This window comes from Glycine max, chromosome 11, assembly GCF_000004515.6.
Source record: "Glycine max cultivar Williams 82 chromosome 11, Glycine_max_v4.0, whole genome shotgun sequence".
NCBI classification, from domain to species: Eukaryota; Viridiplantae; Streptophyta; class Magnoliopsida; order Fabales; family Fabaceae; genus Glycine; species Glycine max.
In genome coordinates, this window is record NC_038247.2 from 9,180,843 (window position 1) to 9,204,007 (window position 23,165).

At 33.8% G+C, this 23,165-nt stretch overlaps 2 protein-coding genes across 5 annotated transcripts; both read left to right on the forward strand.

Moving 5' to 3' along the window:
- The first annotated feature begins 4,898 nt into the window (after positions 1 to 4,898).
- LOC100805404 (phospholipase A-2-activating protein) lies at positions 4,899 to 16,540 on the forward strand. The gene is made up of 22 exons (XM_003537849.5): positions 4,899 to 5,092; positions 5,185 to 5,510; positions 6,006 to 6,109; positions 6,309 to 6,377; positions 6,971 to 7,031; positions 7,136 to 7,275; positions 8,468 to 8,657; positions 8,969 to 9,030; positions 9,446 to 9,534; positions 9,703 to 9,772; positions 9,860 to 9,919; positions 10,724 to 10,870; positions 10,981 to 11,019; positions 11,133 to 11,170; positions 11,916 to 12,002; positions 12,489 to 12,654; positions 12,811 to 12,888; positions 13,230 to 13,366; positions 13,743 to 13,819; positions 14,523 to 14,592; positions 15,315 to 15,380; positions 15,950 to 16,540. The coding sequence occupies exons 1-22, from the start codon at positions 5,033 to 5,035 to the stop codon at positions 16,082 to 16,084; spliced, it is 2,271 nt and encodes a 756-aa protein (XP_003537897.1). The 5' UTR covers positions 4,899 to 5,032; the 3' UTR covers positions 16,085 to 16,540.
- A 1,653-nt stretch (positions 16,541 to 18,193) lies between these two features.
- LOC100807003 (cytochrome c biogenesis protein CCS1, chloroplastic) lies at positions 18,194 to 23,165 on the forward strand. Of its 4 annotated transcripts, none has more exons than XM_006590840.3 (9): positions 18,194 to 18,724; positions 19,845 to 20,064; positions 20,160 to 20,271; positions 20,878 to 21,150; positions 21,286 to 21,551; positions 21,643 to 21,799; positions 21,876 to 21,959; positions 22,342 to 22,524; positions 22,874 to 23,165. In XM_006590840.3, exons 1-8 carry the CDS (start codon positions 18,301 to 18,303, stop codon positions 22,495 to 22,497), a joined length of 1,692 nt encoding a protein of 563 aa, XP_006590903.1. In that variant the 5' UTR covers positions 18,194 to 18,300; the 3' UTR covers positions 22,498 to 22,524; positions 22,874 to 23,165. The 4 variants fall into 4 exon arrangements, with proteins under 4 accessions (XP_006590903.1, XP_006590904.1, XP_006590905.1 ...); XM_006590841.3 differs by having other exon boundaries at positions 18,203 to 18,724; positions 22,864 to 23,165; XM_006590842.3 differs by having other exon boundaries at positions 18,203 to 18,724; positions 22,897 to 23,165.

Sequence of the window (23,165 nt, forward strand, 5' to 3'; positions counted from 1 at the left end):
GAATCGCTTTAGCATAAAAAGTGGGATATACGTTTCTTTATTTTGGGGATATTCGTTTTTTAATCAATGGTATAGATGGATTAGTGACTGATAGAAGCCATGATGTTTGTAGTTGTGAATATTGTAAATAGGTCCTCCAATGAAATGTAAACATTAATGTTTTTTTAACCATAATATTAATAGAAAATTGTTATCGATGATAATTTAAGCTATTTAATTTGCTTTAGAAAAAAAAACTAAAATGAAAAAAGAAAAGAAAGAAAGAATATAAAAAAATCATTTGATAAGATATTTAGTTGTTAAGGAAAATGATATCATGTAACTTAAGTCAATAATTATATCATTTAATAATTTTATATACCATGTAAAATTGAATGACTGTCTCATAGATCTAATTATTGAATTATAATTATATAATATTTTGATTATTTATCTCAAAATTTATGAAAATTGAACATCAATAAAAAAAGTAATTAAAATTATTGATGTTTTTGTATATTTTAAAAAATATGTATTACATGGATCTTGATTCCTATGAATGAAGCATCAATTTTGTTTATTAATGTAAAATTTAGTTTATATGATCTACAAAAAATAAATTTTCAATTCAAGTGTGACTTTTGATATAAAATTACTTAATTGAAAGTTATTAAAATGTATATAGTCAGGATAAGTTATGAAATGAAAATTCTTTTAGGAAATATTTTGAAATATATATATTTTTAAGAATTATTTTTTAAATAAGAGTGTTTTAAAGAGTTATTATCAGTCTCATTGAACCACATATCTTATTTTAATATCATATAGTAGTACTCAACATTTGATTTTTTTTTGCAATAAAAAAACATTTGATTTTTTTTTACTGGAATATACTAATATTTATGTAGAAATAAGAATCTCAATGTAGGATGAAATATACTAAAAAAATGTGTGACTAACAATCTAACATATATTATGGGGGATTTCAACAATCTTCTATCCTCAGATGCTAAAAAAGGGCGTGTGGACCATCCTTCCAGGTTGTTGAGGCTTTGGAGATGTTGTTATAGAGGCAAACCTTGTAGGACATTCCATTACATGGATGCCCTTTATACCTTGAAGAGCGTTTGGACAAAGCCATGGCCAGACAATCTTGGTTAGACACATTCCCTGACTGCAAGCTCATGAATACTATTGCAGGAGTCTCTGATCATTCCCCTATTATTATGGCCCTTTTTCGTCAAGAAACGTTGAAGAAGATGACCTTGACACAGTTGGAAGGAATGGTTGGTCCTCAAATGTGTCCCTTAATTTTCTCTCAAAAGTCTATACATGTTTTTATGAGCTTTTAGCTTGGGGCCACCGCATCCACACTCGCTTCAAAAATGATATCAAGAAATGTAAGGACAGATTGGAGATTTTAAGGTACTCTGATGCCCTTAGCTGTATGCGTGATTTTAAAAATACCAGGGAGGATTTAAATCTGCTTCTTTCCTAAGAAGAATTATTTTGGAGACAGAGACCCAAAGTTCACTGATAAGGGATGGGGATGCTAATACAAAAAAAATTCATGCTATTGCAAATGCTAGAAAGAAGAAGAGTTTCATTTCAAAGCTTTCTAATGACGGCGAGGATATTATTTCTAATCATAGTGATCTTTGTAACCTTGCTCGAAACTATTTTGAATCCCTATATAGCTACAATGATGTTGATGTTGCAGTCACTGTTGATCATGTTGAGCCAAAATTGACTATGTTTGATAATGTCTCCCTCGTAACTCCTTTTGAAAAATGGGAATTCAAGGAAGCTGCTTTTCAGATGCACTCTAATAAATCCCCTGGACCAGATGGCTTTAATCCTACTTTCTACAAATGATTTTGGGACCTACTTGGTGATTATATCTTTAACAATGGTGTTGCCTAGATGGACAATGTTTTTTCCCTCCTAAACTAAGTAGCACTGATATTGTATTGATCCCAAAAATTGACACACCTGCCTCTATGAAAGATTTGTGACCTATTTCTTTATGCAATGTCCTTTATAAGATTGTCTCAAAAGTGCTTGCTAACAGATTATGAGTTGTGCTACCTCTGTGTATCTCTAAGGAGTAATCTACATTTGTGGAGGGCAAATCCATCCTTGATAATGTCTTGGTTGCCATTGAGACCATCCATCACTTGAAATGTAAGGTGAGAGGTAAGGAAGGGGAATTTGCTCTAAAGATGGGCATCCGTAAAGCTTTTGATAAGGTGGATTAGAGATATTTGAATGTCATGCTTCTAAAAATGGGCTTTGATCCAAAGTGGGTAACTTGGATGAGGATGTGTGTTGAATCTGTGAACTTTAATGTGTTGGTCAATGGAGAGGCAGTGGGACCCATTTCACCAGGGAGAGGACAGGGGAACCCAGTGTCCCCTTATCTTTTTATTATATGTATGGAGGAACTTACTTAGTTAATGAGGGTTCATGAGAGAAAGGGAGATCTTCACGGCCTCAAAGTGTGTAGAGGAGCCCCTCTTCTCACACACTTTTTTGCTGACCATCTCTTCCTATTTTGCAGGGCTAATGTTAATTAAGTTGATATCCTTCACAGTATTCTCGGTGCTTTTGAGAAAGCCTCAGGTCTTTCCATCATCTTCCAGAAATCTGAATTTTTTTAGCAGAAACACACCACCCAGCATCAAGCAACAAATCTCTGGACAACTGCAAGTTACAGATTGTCTGGGAACAGGGAAATACCTTGGGATGCCCTCTATGAATGGTAGGAAGAAAAAATCCATCTTCTCCTATCTGAGGGATAAAATTTGGAGGAAGATCCAACAGTGGTTAACACCTTTCAAAGGTTGGTAGAGAAGTGCTCATCAAATCAGTATCTCAAGCTATTCTTGCTTACTGCATGAGTGTTTTTCTCCTCCCTTCTACCCTTCAAGATGAGATCCAAAAGATGATGAACTCATTCTGGTGGGGTAGTAATAGAAACTATGGGAAAGGCATAAATTGGCTAAGTTGGGAGCGTCTAACAATCAGGAAGAAGGATGAATGTATGAGATTTAGACATTTATATGCTTTTAATTTGTCTATGCTAGGTAAGCAAGGATTGAAGCTAGCTTCTGATGGACATTGGGAGATGGGAAAACTGCCAAAGTTTGGAAGGACCCATCGCCACGATCTACTGATGGTTCATTCGTCACCAACCCCATTATTGATGGTCTGGAGGACTTATCAGTTGAGGCTTTGGTAGACCCTTTTCAACAAAGTCCTGGAACAAAATTATTCTAAATGACCTTTTCACAGCAGAGGATGTCACTAGAATTCTTTCAATGCCAACCTATTTCAGGGATGAACTAGACAAGCTTACATGGATGTTTAGTAGAGATGGATTTTACACAGTCAAATCCGCATACTTTCATGCTACACAGAGTATGGTAGACAACTCAAGTCTGCGTGAAGAAGGACGGTAGATGGATATATGGCAACTGAAGATTCCACAAAGGGTGTTGATAATTATGGAGAATAGCACGAAACTGTCTCCCTACGCATGACAGGCTTCTAACAAAGGGTGTTGATTGCCCACCCACTTGCTCTTTGTGCTCACATTATATTGAAAACGATTGGCACATTTTTGTTGGTTGTGAGCATGCGAAGAAGGCTTGGGAGGAGGTATCGCTCTGGAACAAAATACAGGAAGTTGCTGTAACTGGGGATGACATGAAATCACTTATATTCACATCATTAAAAGCATTCACCACTGTTCAAACAGATACCTTTGGTTTCTTTGGAAGCGACGTAACGAGAAACTTTAGGAAAATATACAGAAGCCCCTCAACATATCATTGAACTCTCCTTCCAGTATACTCATGATTGGAAGTAACTCTGTTACCGCAGACCTTCACTACCCTCTGCTGCTAATAGTTCAACGCCAAAATGGTCCAGACCATCGCTAGAGTTCATCAAATGTAATCTGGATGCCTCACTCTTTCGCAATTATCTTCTTCATGGACTTGGGGCATGCAACAGAAACTCACAGGGAACTTTTGTTGCTGATTTATCTTGCTGGTTCAAGGGCCTTCTTCCACCCATGGAAGCTGAAGATCGAGCTCTATCTCAAGTTATAACTTGGTTACTGAACAACAACTTCACCAAAGTCATCCTGGAAATTGACTGTCAGCAGCTAGTGGACACCATCAACACGAGCTATTTCCAAAAAAATGAAGTTGGAGATATCCTAAAGCTCTGTGTTTCTAAATGTTCAAGTTTTGAAAACTGTTCAATTTAGTTTGTTAGTAGGCAAACCAATCAAGTTATTCATTCCTTAGCAAGAACATCTAGATTCTATGTTTGTCAACATGCTTTTGATCATAGTCATTCCTTAGCAATTCAGTTTGTTAATATAAGTCTCTCCTTTTTAAATCATTTATCTCTCTCCTTTCTTTTTTTTTTACAACAATCATTTATCTCTCTTAATCTATCTTTTTTATATTACTTGTAAACTAGTATTTTAGAACTAGTTTTAGTGGGCTAGATATAATCAAACACAAGAGTATGAGAAGAACATAATATAGATAAGAGCGGGATAACCTTTAATTTTATCCAATATTTAGTACATAATAAATAAGTAGACAACAAATTAAATATAATAAGATATAATATAAATTATATTCAAATAGTAAAATTATTATTTTGTTAAAACTACTTATAGTTTTCTTAAAGTTTAGATCAAAATTATGAATTTTAAAGATTAAATCAAAATTGAGATTTTTAAAAAAATTTAAAATTTAATTTACAAAAATTCTAAAAATGAAAATCACAAATTAAAATTTAAAGGAAAAAGTTACAATTTATTCTTAATTTTAAAACAACTTCCCGTAAACCTATTTTTACCTCTCCAATAATTACAGTAAGGTGAGATGGACTAGAAGTGGTGTCTTGCGAAAGAGGAAAAACTAAAAAGAAAACACCTTTAAAGAAGCAAGCAAGGAAGCCTGCTAGCTTGGTTTGTTTCTGCTGTGAGCTGCGATCCTTAAACCTTTCTCTCTCTCACTCACTCAATCAAATGGACATTGATTTCAAAGAATACCAATTGCGCTGCGAGCTTCGCGGACACGAAGACGACGTAAAATTCCCTTTAAATTCTTTCCAACCTCAAACATCGTCATTTTTATCTTAATTTTCAATTTGCATTTGATTGTTTGGTCGGTCACTCAGGTTCGCGGAATATGCGTGTGCGGCAGCGAGGGCATAGCGACGTCGTCGAGGGACCGAACCGTCAGGTTGTGGTCTCTGGACGACAGCCGCAAGTTCGTGAGTTCCAAGATTCTGTTGGGCCACACCAGCTTCGTGGGACCCTTGGCATGGATTCCTCCGAATTCGGAGTTCCCGCATGGTGGGGTCGTGTCTGGCGGCATGGACACACTCGTGTGTGTCTGGGACTTGAAGACCGGTGAGAAGGTTCACACTCTCAAGGGCCATCAGCTGCAGGTCACTGGCATTGCCTTTGATGATGGGGATGTTGTGTCCTCTTCTGTTGATTGGTAGGGTTTTTCAATTTTTTATTTTAGCATCAACCATTCTTTTGATTTTAATTATGCTTTAGTTGTTGTTCCGAGTGGTATTGAACCGTTTCTGTTAAGCAAGGTCTCGGATTTGAGTCTTGTAGATGGAAAAAAACATGATTAAGAGTGGAGAACCCCACTAAAGGTGGCCAGCTATGTTCCCCGACGGAGATTAGTCATTGGTAAAGTCGGTGGGTACTCCGTACCAATAACATGGTTTCAAAATAAAAAATAAAAGTATGCTTCAGTTTGCTTGGATTCCTTGTTTAAAGTCTTTTTTTTATCAGCAAATGTTAGTTTTAGTTTTGTTAGAAATGTCAGTTGGGGAATTCGAATCCACGACCTCCCCCCTCTCTTCTTCTTTCACCCTTCCCCGATCACTTATCCAACCTTACATCTCCCTTGTTTAAAGTCTCTTGATACTGATTTTGTTTCAATTTTGATGTGATTCTTGCACTCTTTACTGTTGTGTAGTACCTTAAAACGGTGGAGGAATGGGCAATCTGTAGAGTGGTGGGAGGCTCATAAGGCACCAGTTCAAGCAGTTATAAAGCTGCCTTCAGGGGAGCTTGTTACTGGTAGGTATTGTTACTTGTTGATGCATTTTTGTAAAAACTTTTTATTATGTCTTACTAGTTTATAGTCATGTTTCTAAGTAAGGATTTATAGTTGGGATGCTGGCTATGTGCGTGAGATCTTGTTACCTATAATGCTTTTATGCTTGGGAATGATATTGGATTGAAATAAGTTTGTTAACTTATCTTCTGACGGTTTTAGGTTCAAGTGACTCTACTTTAAAGCTTTGGAGAGGAAAAACTTGCTTGCATACCTTTCAAGGACATTCAGGTTTGCTTTACTGTCTTTAGACTTGCATGATGTGTTTTATATTTGTTTTGGTATGCATGTGTTGTAATTTGTGAATTTTCCTCATACATTTCCTTGGGTGGTACAGAATTGTGTAATTTTGTCGAGGTTCAATATATTGCTTCGCATATTTGTGATTCGTGAATTCATTTTATTTTTCAACATATCATTTTGATTGTTTTTGCCAACTTGATTTGTTTTTTCCAATTTAAAGAAGGCCAGAGAGGTTGTCTGCTTGTAGCAATTGTGTTGCCTTGGAAACATGTTTTAGCAGTTAGAGGAGTGCTAGCAACACACTCTCTAATGCATCCTTTTTAACACACACTCTACTATTGGTTAAAATTTATTGAGAACTACAAAATCAAGAGATAGACTCATCAAATAAGTGGTGGGACCCACAAAAATTGTAATTTTCAATAAATTTCAGTTAATAATATAGTGTGGAGTGTGTTGTTAGCATTTCTCTTAGCAGTCATATTATATCCTTTTATGCTGTTATGGGCTACATTCCCCCCCTCACCCCGTTGTTATTAATGTCACTGTGCTAATGCTGATGACCTTTGAGGATTGTACAGATACAGTTCGATGCTTGTCTGTTATGTCTGGTCTTGGAATCCTATCTGCATCCCATGATGGGTGGGTTCATTTCTGCACACACTCCTCTAGATCTAATTAATGAATCCCTGGTAGTTCAGAAAATATATATGCCCTGCTTGACTTGTTTCTGTTGCTTGCTACAGTTCTCTCAGATTATGGGCAGTAAGTGGTGAAGTGCTAATGGAGATGGTTGGTCATACTGCTATTGTTTATTCAGTTGATTCACATGCATCAGGACTTATTGTCAGTGGTAGCGAAGACCATTTTGCCAAAGTTTGGAAAGGTGATTACCTCTTTCTAGCTTCTTGTGATGGAGATCGTGTGACATTGGAACATTATCATTATCATCAAATATTACTCCAGTGACAATAAACAAAATTTATGAGTTTAATGGCCCTTGTTTGTTTTTGAGTGTGATAAGTGAGCTACAGAATTAATGATGGTGGTTGGTCTTACGTAAGTTTATAGGGGAGGGTTCTTTTTTTGGGGAAGGGGGTCTCATCCTGTTCCTTTTTAGGAAACTGCTTGATATTCTGTTATCTTTGGTTAGCCACAACTTTTACAATTCATAGGTTCAGCGTTAATGTTTTGATTTATGTCTTATCCATCATTTTTGCAACGTTTGTTTTTTAAATTATATATATAAGGAGTACAAGTTTTATTTTTGACTGTCATTTAAAGAGAATTTTCTCTTCCATTATGTACATGAAGCTTCCAAGGTTGTAAGCTGCTCAAAGGCATCAGTTTTTCTCTATGAAACACCAATACATTAATTTCCTTCACGTATCCATATTCAATACTAATACTCTTGGATACTTAACCGATGCGCATAGATGAGGTATCCATGCTTTTAAAAAAGTTTTGAAAATCCAATAGAGATATATGAGATATAGAAACATAGAAGCATTGTCCCTTGATGAACTAAAAATGTAAATTGTCCTCTTTATGGACGGTTTCAAGAAAGGAATGAGATTAATAGTATTATTCCTATTTGTAGACAATAGGAAGTAATTTATGCTGACAATGATTTATAATTTTTTTTAATAAAGTCCAAGAAGTATTGATGCTGACAACACTAACTAGGAATGTTTTATTAATTTTTATACATATTTAGATATGTATCTAAACATAGAATTTAATAGATATGCACTGTCGCTGTAAATTTTTATACTGTCAGCCAATTATAAATAATTTTTTGTATGACTTTTAAGGTAGCTATTATCAAAGTCAACAAACTTACCATATATGATAATTTGTGATTGAATGACAGCGTAATTAACACTGTCAGTACATATACGATTTTCTCTTTAAATTTATTGTATCCTATAGTAGCTGTATCAATTATCTAATACGTATTGCATCTGATACACATATATCGTATTTGTGCATCACTTGGCTTTAGTTTTGGTTTTTTGCCTCAACTTATGCAACTTTGGTTTCAAATTACAGACTTTTTTCTCCTAAAACTTTTTCAGATGGAGTTTGTGTTCAGAGCATAGAACATCCTGGTTGTGTTTGGGATGCAAAATTTATGGAAAATGGTGATATTGTGACAGCATGCTCAGATGGAGTAGTACGCATTTGGACCGTAGATCAGGATAATGTTGCTGACCAGTTAGAGCTTGATTTATACACTTCGCAACTTTCTCAATACAAAGCTAGTAGGTATGTTTTGTTTATTTAGCTGTCATAATGTGCTCTGCTACTCCCTCATCACATCAGTTTCTCCTTTTCTTGTCTGTCTCTACATTGTGAATTCTTAACTAAGATTTCCACTCTGAAAATATATGGTTCATTTGTTCGTTGAGAATAAATGATTTCTTTTTCTTGGGAACATTTTACACCCTGTAAATTCAAATATATTCCTGGTTTTTGTTTTTATTTTTAAAATTTTAATTTATAGATCATGTTGTGTTAGGATTAACTATGTCTTGCTATTATTCATGACCTAAGGTTGATCTGTTAATTTTTGCTAGAAAGAGGGTTGGAGGATTGAAACTGGAAGAGTTACCAGACTTGGAGGCACTGAAGATCCCAGGTCTGATTTTAAGGTTTTCCTTTTCAAAAGTCATTTGGCATAAGCTTTTCCCAATATACCCATAATTTTTTTTCTTCTTTTGGAGTGTTGGGGTTGGAGGCAAGTGGAATTTGCTAGTGATGGGCATCATGTTGGGCCGGAGATTGCCCACTTTTGTAATTCAAATGCTATATTGAATGTCTTTTCCGATAGGATAAACAAGCTTGATTGCATGAAACTGTAGCATTAAATAGTTATAAATATTCAACAGTTCTGCAGATGATTGATGACTTCTGTAATTTATATTTGTGCATAATACAATGTGGTTGCAATTATCACCCCCCCACCCCCTTGTCGTGTTATTAATTTTTTGCATAATCTAGCATCCCAGTGTTTGCCTTGGTTTCTGTTTTAACCATCTTCTGGTTCTGAGCAGGAACTACTGATGGCCAGACAAAAGTAGTCAGAGAGGGGGATAATGGGGTGGCATATGGGTGGAACATGAAAGAACAAAAGTGGGATAAAGTAATTCCCTTACTTTGCACTATATGAACTTTTGGTTTCTATTTTTTCTGTTTCCATTAACCTGTCTATTTCTTTTGCCTAAGACAAAATTCAAGTGGGCACTTTCAGTGCCAAATTTAGAAGATATTACAAGATTATTCTTTATTAACAATTTATGTTTACTTAAAGATTGGTGAAGTTGTTGATGGACCAGAGGAATCAAATCGCCAATTTTTTGATGGTATTCAGTATGATTATGGTCAGTTTCCTTTGTTTCCCTCGAACACTTGATTAGGTTTGCCTTCTTAACATTCATTTCTTATAATTTTTACCTGTGGCTGCTCAGTGTTTGATGTGGATATTGGAGATGGTATGCCTACCCGTAAGTTGCCATACAATCGATCAGGTACAAATTTTTACCATCAGGCTGCATGTTTAATCCTAACTTAATAATGAACAGATTCATTCTCTTGTACCAACATCAAGAGATGTTATTATCTGTGTGTTCGATGAATATTTTGGTATAGAAGAATTTGTCTGGCCTATTAGAGTCATTGGAAACATATTATTAATTATTATTTCATTAGTTTCTTAAATGTATTGTATAATTTAATTATGAAAACTTAGAGTAGTAGATGGATTTGTTCATATTCCATTAGATAAAAAGGATTTTGCAGCATGAAAAGTCAATGAAAACTAGTATGGTAGATTGCATCAGTTTCCAGAAGGCACGTTTCATGTGTGCGTGTGCATGCTTGGTCAATGTACTAAGAAAGAGTTGTTGTTTTGCCCTATCCTGTATAAAAGGAGGAGGTATGGAGTGGTAAAGTACCACTCAAATGTTTTTGTTTTCCTTGCATTTGATTTTTGCTTATGCTCTGAAGTCTGAAGTGACAGTACTTTTAAGATAGTAGAGAGAGATTTGTGAAGAAGATTGTGTCAATCTTCTCAAATCCCTTATTTGTTTGTGTTGTGAATATACCACCCTCTCTTATGAGTGGTTTAATTGTTAGGGCTTATGAAGATGCATGAGGTTTCTAAGACTTCTTGATGTACGACTTATCCATTAAGTTTTATCAGCTACTTTATTGTCCCTTTTCTGCTTTAAGTGTTGTTTGCCTTGTATGACCTACGTTAGATGCTAAGAATCAAACCTTGTCCTACTTTATGCATGTGAATGATAATCTGCTAACTAATATGATGTCTCCAGATAATCCATATGATGTTGCTGATAAATGGCTACTCAAGGAGAATCTTCCTCTTTCTTTTCGTGAGCAAATTGTACAGTTTATTCTTCAAAATACTGGACAAAACAATACTACTTTTGATGCTTCATTTCGCGATCCCTTCACTGGCTGTAAGTATAATGTCTGTTAAATAAATAAAAAATGATGGTGATCAATGACATTCATTATTTTGTAGTCCTCGTTGTTTACTTGATTGTTTTTCGCTTATTTTCTGTTTTAGCCCATGCTTATGTACCAGGACAACCTTCACGTATGTCTGGTAATAAAAAAACTCACCGTATCTTGTCCTGCATGAGTTGTATCATGTTCATCTTGTATCGTGTACTTGTGCGACTCAGTCCCGATTAAATTTGCCGAATTTTTTAATGACAGATATTTCTGCGAAACCTACTTTCAAGCATATTCCTAAGGTATTCTTCCATACACTTTGTTTTGGATGTTGCTAACATCTTTTGTCTTGGGAGTTCTCAAGTCTGGACAATGTAGATAATCTGTTATTCCTTTTACTTGTAGTTATTTTTTTTTTATTAAAATTAAAAGCATTGTTATTTGGTAACTTGGGTTGCATCTGGGTAGTTAAACCCAGGCTATGTAGCATGCTATATTTTGTGTCCTGAGTGTAAATTTATAATATTAGCATCTGCTATGTATATTGACATTCAGAAAAGGAATTTGTAAATTTTTTATTTTGCTGTATCTAATTGTGGTCTATGTATCCATGTATTAAAGATAAGGATTCCTTGATTCAGTACTTGGCCAATATGGTTCTAGATGGAGCTCAATAGGAAGAAATGACTGATAAATGTTTCTTGGTGATGCCCTTGTTTATTTGAGTTGCAAATGGGTTTTCTCTTCAGGAAATTGCTTGACGAGTAACTGCATCAACTTTTTCTTTGTAATCTGACCTTAATGTTGTTGTTTTTGTTGTTATTATTACTATAACAAGACAAACAGTCAGACAGGCCAGTATTTCATCTTTATAGAATGTTGCTCAATGTACAAGTAATTTGATCCCACTTGGAAGTGGCTAGTGATAAAGCTAGTGTAATAGACTAAGTCCAATGTCAAACCTCCTCTGTGTGACTTCATACTTTCCCTCTTCAAGTTAATCATGTAATTTGATAGCTCATGCCCAGTTCTTACATCTGTTGTCAGAAAGGGATGCTTGTTTTCGATGCAGCTCAGTTTGACGGGATCCTTAAAAAGATTTCTGAGTTCAATTGTGCTTTACAGTCTGACCAGGTAAACTACGTGGTTGGGATTTTTTTCTTCCTTAGTTATTATTTTGTAATATGTTAAAATCATACTCATTTGGTAAAAATAACTTTAATTTATGGTCATGAACTCACTTGCAATGGTCAGGATTCTAGAAATTTTATAATCTTTTATATCTACTTCATCTATGATCATTTCAAACACCAATATACTTGTTGATGATTCTAACTTCACATTGGCTAAGGTTGACTATGAAGACTTTTAATTGCCTTTTGATTTGACTTGGGATCTACATGTTATGATGCCCTTGACTTACTACCCTCCTAAAGAAAAACCCTGCATCAGCAAACCATGTTGCCAAGATTTGCTATGCATAAGAATTAATAAAATAAATTTGCATGTTTTTGGCAAGCATGCTTCAATGTTCGGTGTTGTTACTCACTGTTGTGATGCTACATCAATTCATATAATGAATTTTCTGAGTAATTTGGTTCTACTGTCAATCTCGTGTAGGAAAAGCAGAACTTGTCTTTGACTGAGCTCAATGTTTCCAGACTGGGTGCCATTGTTAAAATTCTGAAAGATACTTCACATTATCATTCTAGTAAATTTGCAGACTCTGATATAGCCTTGTTACTGAATCTGCTTCGATCATGGCCTATGGCAATGATATTTCCTGGTTAGTTATTGTCTCTTGCATTCCTCCTTTTTATTATACTTAAAGAAAATTTCATTGTTAATTTGGAAAAACCATGGGAAGAAATTTTTTTCATTTTAATCAGTGAACTTTTCTATTCTGATTTTCCTTACTTCATATTGTGCTTTCTCTATGCAGTCATTGATATTGTAAGGATGCTAGTTCTTCATCCTGATGGGGCTATTTTACTTCAGAAGCATTTTGAAGCAGAAAATGGTATCAACATTGCCATCTTTTTGTTTTCTGACATTAAATTATGAGAATAATCAATTTAATCTAGCCTACCCTCACATCACTCCACTAACAGATCATGTACACCATTCTCTCACATTTCCCACCCACCACCGCAGTAGTTAGTTGTGTTTTCTCTCCCTTAGTTATGTCTCTCTACATTGTGCCCCTTTCCACCCCTTGTCACATGCACTTTAGTTATCTTTGGACTTCTATATGAAATATGTACAATTAATGATATTCCTTGAATTTTGGAACTTATTTTTCTTCCTATACCTTTCTGTTGATGTATAATCTTTCATTGGTTTTCTCCTGTGTTATATCAGACATACTAATGGAAGTGATTAAGAAAGTCACTGTAAATCCAACAATTCCTGCAAATTTGTTGACCAGCATTCGTGCTGTAACTAATCTCTTCAGGAATTTGTGCTACTACAACTGGTTGCAAAAACATCGAAGTGAGGTTAGCATCTCTTTATTGCAATTTTTTAACTTAGAATTTTTGAAGGACTTGAAGAATTTCTTGGAAGACTAACATTAATGTAGAAATTGTCTAGTGTAACATTGTTGTTAAGAAAAAAGGTGCATAAATGCATTCCGTGATTAATATAGTGCTTTTTATTGACCCTCTGCTTTCAAGTATTAGTGATATTCATTAATTTCAAGATATACATTGACTTTTCACTATGCCTTTTAATAATTTTTCACAATTTGACTATCTTTACATCACTAACAGTTATCAATTCATTAATTCACTGACTTGGGCCATTTTATATTATCTTTTTTGTTAAAAAAATTCAATTTTGAATGATTAAATGACTGTCCTTTTATTTGGGCAGATTCTTGATGCTTTCTCAAGTTGTAGTTCATCTCCAAACAAGAATTTGCAGTTGTCATACTCTACCTTGTTACTAAAGTAAGTCCTTTTTCTGGTACAAATATTCTAGTATTTTCATGACTGTAAGTGCACATTGTTTTGGGGAAAAAAAATACTTGATTAATTATTGGTATTTGGCTAACATAATCTCACTTGTAGTTCTTGTGTTTATATTTGGCTAACATCTCTCTCTCTCTCTCTCTCTTGGTTGTGTTAATTCCAAATTCCAAATAGAAGATACAGTCTCCTTGTTTAGGTGCATTAGTGCTCCAGTGCTTTCTGGTTTTTTATTACCCCCGCCCCCCTCTCCCCCACCCTAGAAAGTAAAAGGAAGACTAAGAGTGTGTTTGATTGAGATGATGGAAATAGAGAGATATTTGAATTAAAGTAGAGTGTAGAAGGTGTGGGATCCATCCCATTTCTTCTCTATTTCTCTCCTTCCCCCCTCTACTAAATGAATTCCTTTTTTTTTTCTTGGATGAAAAAGTTGAAGAAGGGTGGGCAGTTCTAAGAGCATCCGGATTTTTCTTCCGTGCTTGGTGTGTCACTCTACTTAACTTCACCACCCTGCTGTAAAAGCAAAATTATATAGACACTAAAACAGTGGTGGTGGCTTTTACTTATTTAGATCTCAGTTTATAGTTCATTATGTTCATCATTGCAGTGGTTTAGCTTTAGAAGTGCAATATTTACGGCCCATAATGTAAGTATGCAATAATCTTTACTTGTGTGATCTGTTTAGCTATGCTGTGCTATTGATTGAAACAAAGGATCAAGAAGGTCAATCTCAAGTTCTATCGGCAGCTCTTGAGGTATGTCTTATGCTGTTTTCACCTAGCTATGACAACCACCATGGCACACCCAAACCTTATTTTACTAGGTGAGGTTGACTTGATCAATTCCATTAGTATCTATCAGAAGCAAAATTTCAATAAATCATTTAGGACAAGGTCTTTTAAATTGTTCCTCTTTTTTCTTTAGTGTTCCTTCTACCCCTTGTAATTAGATATTTGATCCCCTCCCTCCTCTCACTGTTGCCTCTATTGTTCCTCCCACATGATCAAACCACCTTAGGAGAATCTGTCTCCTCAGTAGATGCTAGTGCTACTCTAACTTTATCCTAAACATTCTTTTTGAATCTTGTATGTCTATTCAATATTCATCTACCTCAATGTTTTCATCTTTATACACTTTTTTCCTCTCTTGCTGAACTATAATTAGCATAAGAACATTGTTGGTCTTATCATTGTCTAGTAGACTTTTCCACTGATATTAGAGAGACACTTTACAACTACAATTACACCTAAAACATTTGTTCATGTCATCCACTGAGCTTGAATCCTATGTGTGACATCCCTGTCAATATGTTATCTAAACAGTGCAAATTTTCACTCCTAAATAATGCTAGCTTTTGTCATACTAAAGCTGCATTTGCTTTACATTTGTACGTGTCTAGATTATTTAAAATCAAATTTCCTACTTTTAGATATTATTATTTCTAGACTATACTGATATGTATTTTGTTTTTGTGCAGATTGGTGAGGATGAAAATGTTGAAGTCGACCCCAAATTTCGTGCTTTAGTTGCTGTTGGATCACTGGTATTTTTAAGTTTCTATCTCTAGTCTCGTGTTTTTTGTGTCTATATAAGTCAAGGTGTTCTGCATGTTTCATCTCATCTTCATTTAACTACACAGTTTTACATCATTGTTACAATCTGCTTTTGTGAAGCTTGATGATTATCCAATCCTTTATCTCCCTTGTCTACTGTACTCATCTTGTATTTGATAAACATAATTCTATTTTATTTAAATTTATTTTATTTTTGTATGGACTATGGAAGTTTGGGTAGTGGGATAAGGCTTTTGTTGTTGTTAATGTATGACTGTGGAATCCATTCTGTTATTTAGTTTCTTTGTTTATTTGGAAAGCATAAAAAAACAATTAAATCAAATTACATCCTTTTCTTTCTGTGGAAATATTAATATACGCAAACTATTCATACTGTAGGAGAACTAATAATGAAAATTAATTGTTTGAAAAAATGTGACATTAGACAAAATTTCTCTTTTCATTCTAAATTCATGTGCTTTGAAATTTGAAGCTTATCTATTATCTATCTCTAAGTTGCTTCACTTAAATTTTCATTTGTCTAATCCTCTTCAAACAGATGCTTGAAGGTCTTGTCAGAAAAACAGCACTGGATTTTGATGTTGTGAACATTGCAAAAGCAGCCAAGGGTTCTAAGGAAGGCAAGATTGCTGAAATCGGATCTGACATTGAGCTGTTAACAAAGCGGGGCTGAATACCTTTTGGGTGATTAATCTATCCCGTTCCTCCAAAAAAAAATGAAGGTAAAGAGGAATGATCACGTTCATGTTAGTGACCCTTAATCAGACACATGCACGCAGGGTTCCTTTCTATACTGTTTTTGGCTGTCTTTGGGGGTAAGGGTCGAAGGCTCGAAGCATCTTGTGCAGGGTTCTTTGGAAATGGAAATTATGCAGTGTACAGCATTTTCAGATCTTTTTCCAAATTATGTCGCATATATATTGAATTTTCAGTTTTATGAATAATTTTCATTCTCTATGTGTCTGCCCTCCTGTCTTTTACAACATCCATCATAGAAGTACTAGAACATGGAAGTAGGTAGGAAAATGTGAAGGTACCGTGCTTCCTTTACTTTGAGACAATTATAGTTGGAAACCCATGAGATGTTAAAAGATTAGATTGTTTAAGCCAATTGAGCAAATTACAGCAACTGTAGTAGTCTTCCTCTCTCATTTTTTTTAATATTTAAGTTTTATTCAAATCGTTTCATTTAATGCTTTATTTGGGGGCGAGAATCAAGTTTACGATAGATGCTTAATCCAAGGTATGTTTGTAATGGTAATCTAAAGTGATATAGCAAGGGTTTTTTAACGTATATTGTAAACAAAATCATATATAAGTAAAAAAAATTCAAAGATTTTGATAGAAAGGCAAGGTTTTATTACATATAGAAAATAAATAAAATGTGCTTTTTGTTAAATAATTTAAAGTATCTAATGTTTTCACATGATATATTTATAACATGTTTATAAACACACATTTCCTTCTGAATTTAGCCCTTTAAAACCAAGAAGTGAAGTTATTCTATTGGAGTAATCTTGACTTCGTTTTATTATGTAAGGTTGTATTAATTTTTTTTATTTTTTATTTTTCATATTAGTCTTTAGGACTGTTGTTGTGTTGATCATTTACTGACTTTACAAGAAGTTATCTATTTTAGTTGCTTATGATTTTTTTTTTTTTTACTTTAAGGATTAAAGTGAAAATGTGTTTCTAAAATCAAAGATTAAATAAGAATTTTAAAAAATTGGCAATTAAAGTGATTGATACTTACAATTCTAATAATGAAAGTTTTCCTTTTATTTTTTAAAATTTAATTTATATGCACTATTATTGTAAAATAGTTTTATACATATAGTCAATAGAATTTATTTGTTTTATTGCATCATTCTATTCATTAGATGATGTGATAATAAAGTGAATTCTCATAAAAAAAATATTCATAATTCATATAAATCAAACTTTTACTTATAATAAATACATGTATACATCATATAAATATATTAAATGGGAGGGATTAGCTTATTATTCCAACACTCACTCTATTGTTTTTTAAAAAATGCGAATTTTACGAATTTAACCATTGAATCATGATATTATCTTGATAATCATGAATGCAAAATTTTAGATAATTTCAATATCTGTAGTTATATAATCTTATAATTAATATGTACTTATATTTGAAAATTTATTTTTTACAAAAAAATTATATTAGAGGAAGAATTGTTCCTCAAAATAAAGTTGATTAGTAAAATATAAATAACTTTTAAATTATATAAATTGAATATACTCCAATGTAAGCTTTCAACTCAAGAATTAGATTAACAAAATTTAATATCTATAAAAAAATTAAATATGATTTTTTATTCCTAATAAATATTTGATTTTTGAGTTTGCTATCAAATAAATTTTTATTTTGTATGAGTTTCTAATAAAATAATAATTTTATATTTAATCTTTGATACTTTTATAGTTCTGATAAATTAACGAATTTTATATTTGATCTTTTATAAAAAAAAATTATTATTAGTCGAAACTAAATCAAAATTCACTAATTTATCAAAAAATTCACTCATTTATCTAAGAATAAAACAATCAATAACTAAAAATAAAATTATTATTTTATAAGAGACCGGACATAAAACAAAAATTTATTTATGAAAAAAATATAAAAATGAGTATTTATTAAAGATAAAAAAGTATTTAAGTCTAAAAAGATTATTATGTGAAGTAAGTTTTTTTTAGGCAATTATGTGAAATAAGTTAAAAATGACTTCCTCTAAATAAATTGATCCTCCTCCGTATTAAAATATCTAGTATTTGGATAAAGTGACCGCTGTGGTCGTTATGGCTGATAAGCCAAGAGCTGACAGACCCTGAAACAGTGCTTGTTTCCAAAAGTGTTGATCGATGAAGGCTTTGAGTTTGAGTGCCATAAACACCTCAAATCCATGTCTTCCCCAAACCCATTTCCTCAAAGTCCCTATCTTTCACCCCTTCTTCAGATTCAAGCCATTCTCAAATTCAAGCCATGGTGCAAAGAGAGCTCACACTCTTCCACTCACCATCAGCTGCAAGCTGAAAAACTCTCAAGAAATGAAAAACAAAGGGAAGAGTGTGTCACAGAAGATTGTGTTATCAGAGGCTTCCCCTCCACCACTCACAGAGGATGATAAGAACAATGGTGATAGCAAGGATGTTCCAGAGAGCTCAAAGAAGAAGGGAGGGCTTTCTGGGGTGGCCAATATGTTGAGAAGGAAGACTTTGCAGATTCTCTCTAATTTGCCATTGGCTATTGGGGAAATGTTTGCTGTTGCTTCTTTAATGGCTTTAGGTATATGCTCAAGTTTTCTTCTTTTCTCCCTATTAATATGGACTAGCCACATGTTCTATCTCTTTGTAGTTTTAAAAAAAAATTATGGTCTAAGGAGGATGGTGGTGGGTTGGCATTTTTAATTTCTCAACTATTTAGAAACCTATTTTATTTTAGCATAAGATATAGGGAAAGTTTTTTTTTTTTGATCAATTCTTATGCAAACCTGTGAAAATAAGATAACATTTTGTAATTAAAAGTGAAAACAGAAATGAAAGTTTTTTGTGTCAAACAATACCGTTTGGTAAGGGATATAGTCTATATGGATTTCTCGATGCTTAATTTTGGCGAAACTAATTCATAGAAGTTACTATTGATTTTCATCTTCATCCATTTGATTATTGGTTTTCTCAATTCTCTCTTTAATCCTTCCTAGTTCCTATATGCTTTTCTTTGATTCAATTGACTGTGTTTAGATAATTAAATTGCAAGTACTTTGTAATGAAAACTGCTAGTAAGGCATTCTTTCTAATACACTCTCTACCATTGGTTAATTTTTTTTTTTTAAAACTATGAAATCATGAATGAAGCTCATTGAATATTTTTTTTTGAAAGGGAGCTCATTGAATATTAAGGGCCACAATTTTTTTTATTTTTAATAAATTTCAGCCAATATTAAAGAGTTCATTCAAAAGAGTATGCTATTAGCATTTCTCAACCACAATTGACAATAGAGTCCCTTTAGACGCAAAATATTTTTGTTCTATTATTACATGACAAAACTTTGCGCTTCTGATAATATCAATTCATTAACTTTTTCTTGGTAATGGGTGACATCAATTCAGTAAATGAAATTTGTTAATGGATATTGCCTCATGCCTAACTATTTTATTAGTTGTGAAATCCTGGGGAAATCAAAACCTGCACTACGTAAATATTTCTCACGTTGATCATGCTTTGCATCCTAGTTACTATTATTTAGAGGAATGATTTTGTTGCGAAAGCTCCTGAAGTTTGTTGTTGATCATAGTATGGCAAAAGGGATGCTATTTTTTTATTTCCTACACTAACATTGAAATTTCTGTGCTGCAAATGTGATTTAGTATGATCACAGTGACTTAAACTTGGACTTCTATGCCAGGCACATTTATTGATCAAGGTGAAGCCCCTGACTTTTATTTCCAGAAATACCCTGAAGATCATCCCGTGTTTGGATTTTTTACTTGGAGATGGGTTCTCACCCTTGGTTTTGATCACATGTTTACATCCCCTATATTTCTTGGAGTGTTGGCTCTCCTTGGTGCATCCCTCATGGCCTGCACTTACACAACTCAACTCCCCCTCATCAAGGTTTCAAGAAGGTTTGTTTGTCACTTTTCTGTATTCATAATGCCTCACTTGGAAAGTTTTTTTTTCTTTTTATTTTTTATCACTGAAGGCCTAAGTTGTTTCATAGATGGTCATTTTTGCACTCTGCTGAGGCCATACGTAAGCAAGAATTTTCAGAATCATTGCCAAGAGCATCAATCCAAGATGTTGGTACTATATTGATGGGAGCTGGATACGAGGTTGTAGTGCCCCGGCTCATCCTCAACTATTTATTTATTTATTTTTCTTTATATGTTTAGAATCTATGATTCCATGGGACACATGAGAAATGATTTGCTATTAACCAACACCAAAAAGAAGGAAGTTTTATATCAAGTGAGGTCTGCTACGTGGATTACACGACATCATAGGCCTCAATTTAAGACCAACTTCTTAGGGATATTAGTTTCCATGAGATCTCTCTTAATATTTTTTTTCCAATGTCCCTCTAGGTCTCCCTCTCTCTCGTTTCATAGGCTTAAATACCATGCAATCTACTCTATTTACTTATGCTTCTAGTGACCTACTTTGCATATATCCAAACCACTTAACTGATTTTTTGTCATTTTTTCCTCCATCGGTGCACAAATATCTCTTTGTACACAGTTATTTTTTATCTTGTCTTTTCTTTTATGATTGATTACACATCTATCTTAATGTTCTCATTTTTACTATTCCCTTTTTTTTGTTATTGTCCCTTTAAACCCTAACATTCACTATCAGAGAGTTTAGTTGCATTCTTATAGTTAATGGCCAACAATGAACTTGAATATTTTGTAGTGACAAAGTGTAACTTTTTATGATAGGTATTCTTGAAAGGACCATCTTTATATGCTTTTCAAGGGCTTGCGGGTCGGCTGGCCCCTGTTGGAGTCCATATAGCATTGCTACTGATAATGGCTGGAGGAACTCTTAGTGCTACTGGGAGCTTCAGAGGTTCAGTCACTGTGCCCCAGGGGCTGAATTTTGTTGTAGGTGATGTTCTGGCTCCTTTTGGCTTTCTGTCCTCTCCAACCGATGCTTTTAATACAGAGATTCATGTCAACAAATTCTCCATGGATTATTATGAGAGTGGAGAGGTAAATGTTGATTTTTGTTTTCTATGAAATTGTAATAATAGTCCTTGCAAATTGTAATTGAATTCCGCCATGTATTCACAAAATTTCAGCCTGAAAAGGTCATTAAAAATTTTGATTCTTGGTTTACGTTAACAGGTTTCACAGTTCCACACCGATCTTTCCCTTCGTAACATGGATGGGAAAGAAGTAATGAGGAAGACAATCAGTGTAAATGATCCTTTAAGATACGGTGGTATCACCATATATCAGACAGATTGGAGTATTTCCGCTCTGCAAATTCTTAAGGATAATGAAGGACCTTATAACTTAGCTATGGCACCTCTACAGATAAATGGAGATAAGAAACTTTTTGGTACTTTTCTACCGGTTGGAGATATTAACTCTCCTGACGTTAAGGGAATGTAAGTTTTTGAAATTTTGGTGTGATACTGATACCAAAGCACAATTTTCAGCTTATCTCATCCTTTTTAACTTTCTTGTGTTGAATTTTAGATCTATGCTTGCTCGTGATCTGCAGTCAATTGTCCTTTATGACAAGGAAGGAAAATTTGCAGGAGTTAGACGGCCTAATTCAAAGCTCCCAATCAATATTGATGGCTCAGAAATTGTCATTGTTGATGCAATAGGAAGTAGTGGCTTGGAATTGAAGGTACCACCTTAAACTTAATACATTTTGCGGTTAGTTATTTTAACTTTGTCATTAACTGGTTCTTTTATTTATACAGACTGATCCAGGTGTGCCAGTTGTATATGCTGGATTTGGTGCTCTAATGATCACTACTTGCATCAGCTATTTGTCTCATTCACAGGTGAATTTTCTGTCATTGTTTGACTTTGACCATTTTTTTTCCATGTTGCTGTTGCTTATATGTTCCTCTTTTTCACAAGTGATAGTTACTTCTTTGTTTGACCAAGAAAACAAGTGATAATGACTTTGTTTGGCTAAATAATATTGATATATCATCTGAAAACTCCCTTTCAAAGAAATGTTTACTGTGGCACATTCATTTTGAACGAATAGCATGATTTATATTACTAAAAGAAAACAAATCCATGACATTTAATGCTTGACTGGACTAGGAATGAAAATTGGCATATAATGTTGCTTTCTTGTAGCTTGAAAGTTCTATTATTCATATTCAATTGTATATTTTTGACCTGTTAGTAATTTATTTCTTGGTCAACTGACAGATATGGGCTTTACAAGATGGGACAACAGTCTTCGTTGGAGGGAAGACTAACAGGGCAAAGATGGAATTTCCAGAGGAGATGAGCCGCTTACTTGATAAGGTCCCTGAAATAGTTGAATCAAATCTACCTAAGCATGCTGATAGCATTAGTGGTTAGCTTATGGCTTTTGACAAATCAAGATAGGTAAAGAAGACACTTCAATTGGATGATAGCAACTTATATGGATTATGATTCAATTTGGATACACTTATCCATTAGCACCTATAGAAGAGATAAAAAAAAAATTAAATGAATCAAACTTCTCAAATAAATTAAAATCACCTTATGCATCTCAAATTCTTTGGAAGTTTTTTCATTTAACTTTTGCAAAAGCTGAGATGTATAACTTGGTTTTAACTTAAAGGATAAATTTGAATTTTTATCTCCTTATTTCTTCTTTATAAGTGCTTATTGAAAAGTTTATTCAACTTATGTGATAAAGTACTTTGGCATACAAATACAAATTGAACTTCATCATTGAAGTGTCCAGCAGTTGTCTTGCTGGTTGATCATCAGGGAATTTACAAATGCTCGAAGGATGCCTACAAGAAGTATATCAAGAAAACTTTTGCAGCTCATATTATTTGACATTATCTAGATACACTGAGTTCAACATACATGTATATTTCCTGTATTTTTTTAGTAATGGGGCCAAATTAATCAAAACTCGTATGCCTTGTGTTATTTTGGCCCCTCGTTTAAATAATTGGAAAGTGTATCAGGTCGAATATGAATTTGATGCGTCCATAATGTACAGGTTGCTATTGCAACTGCATTAAGATGAA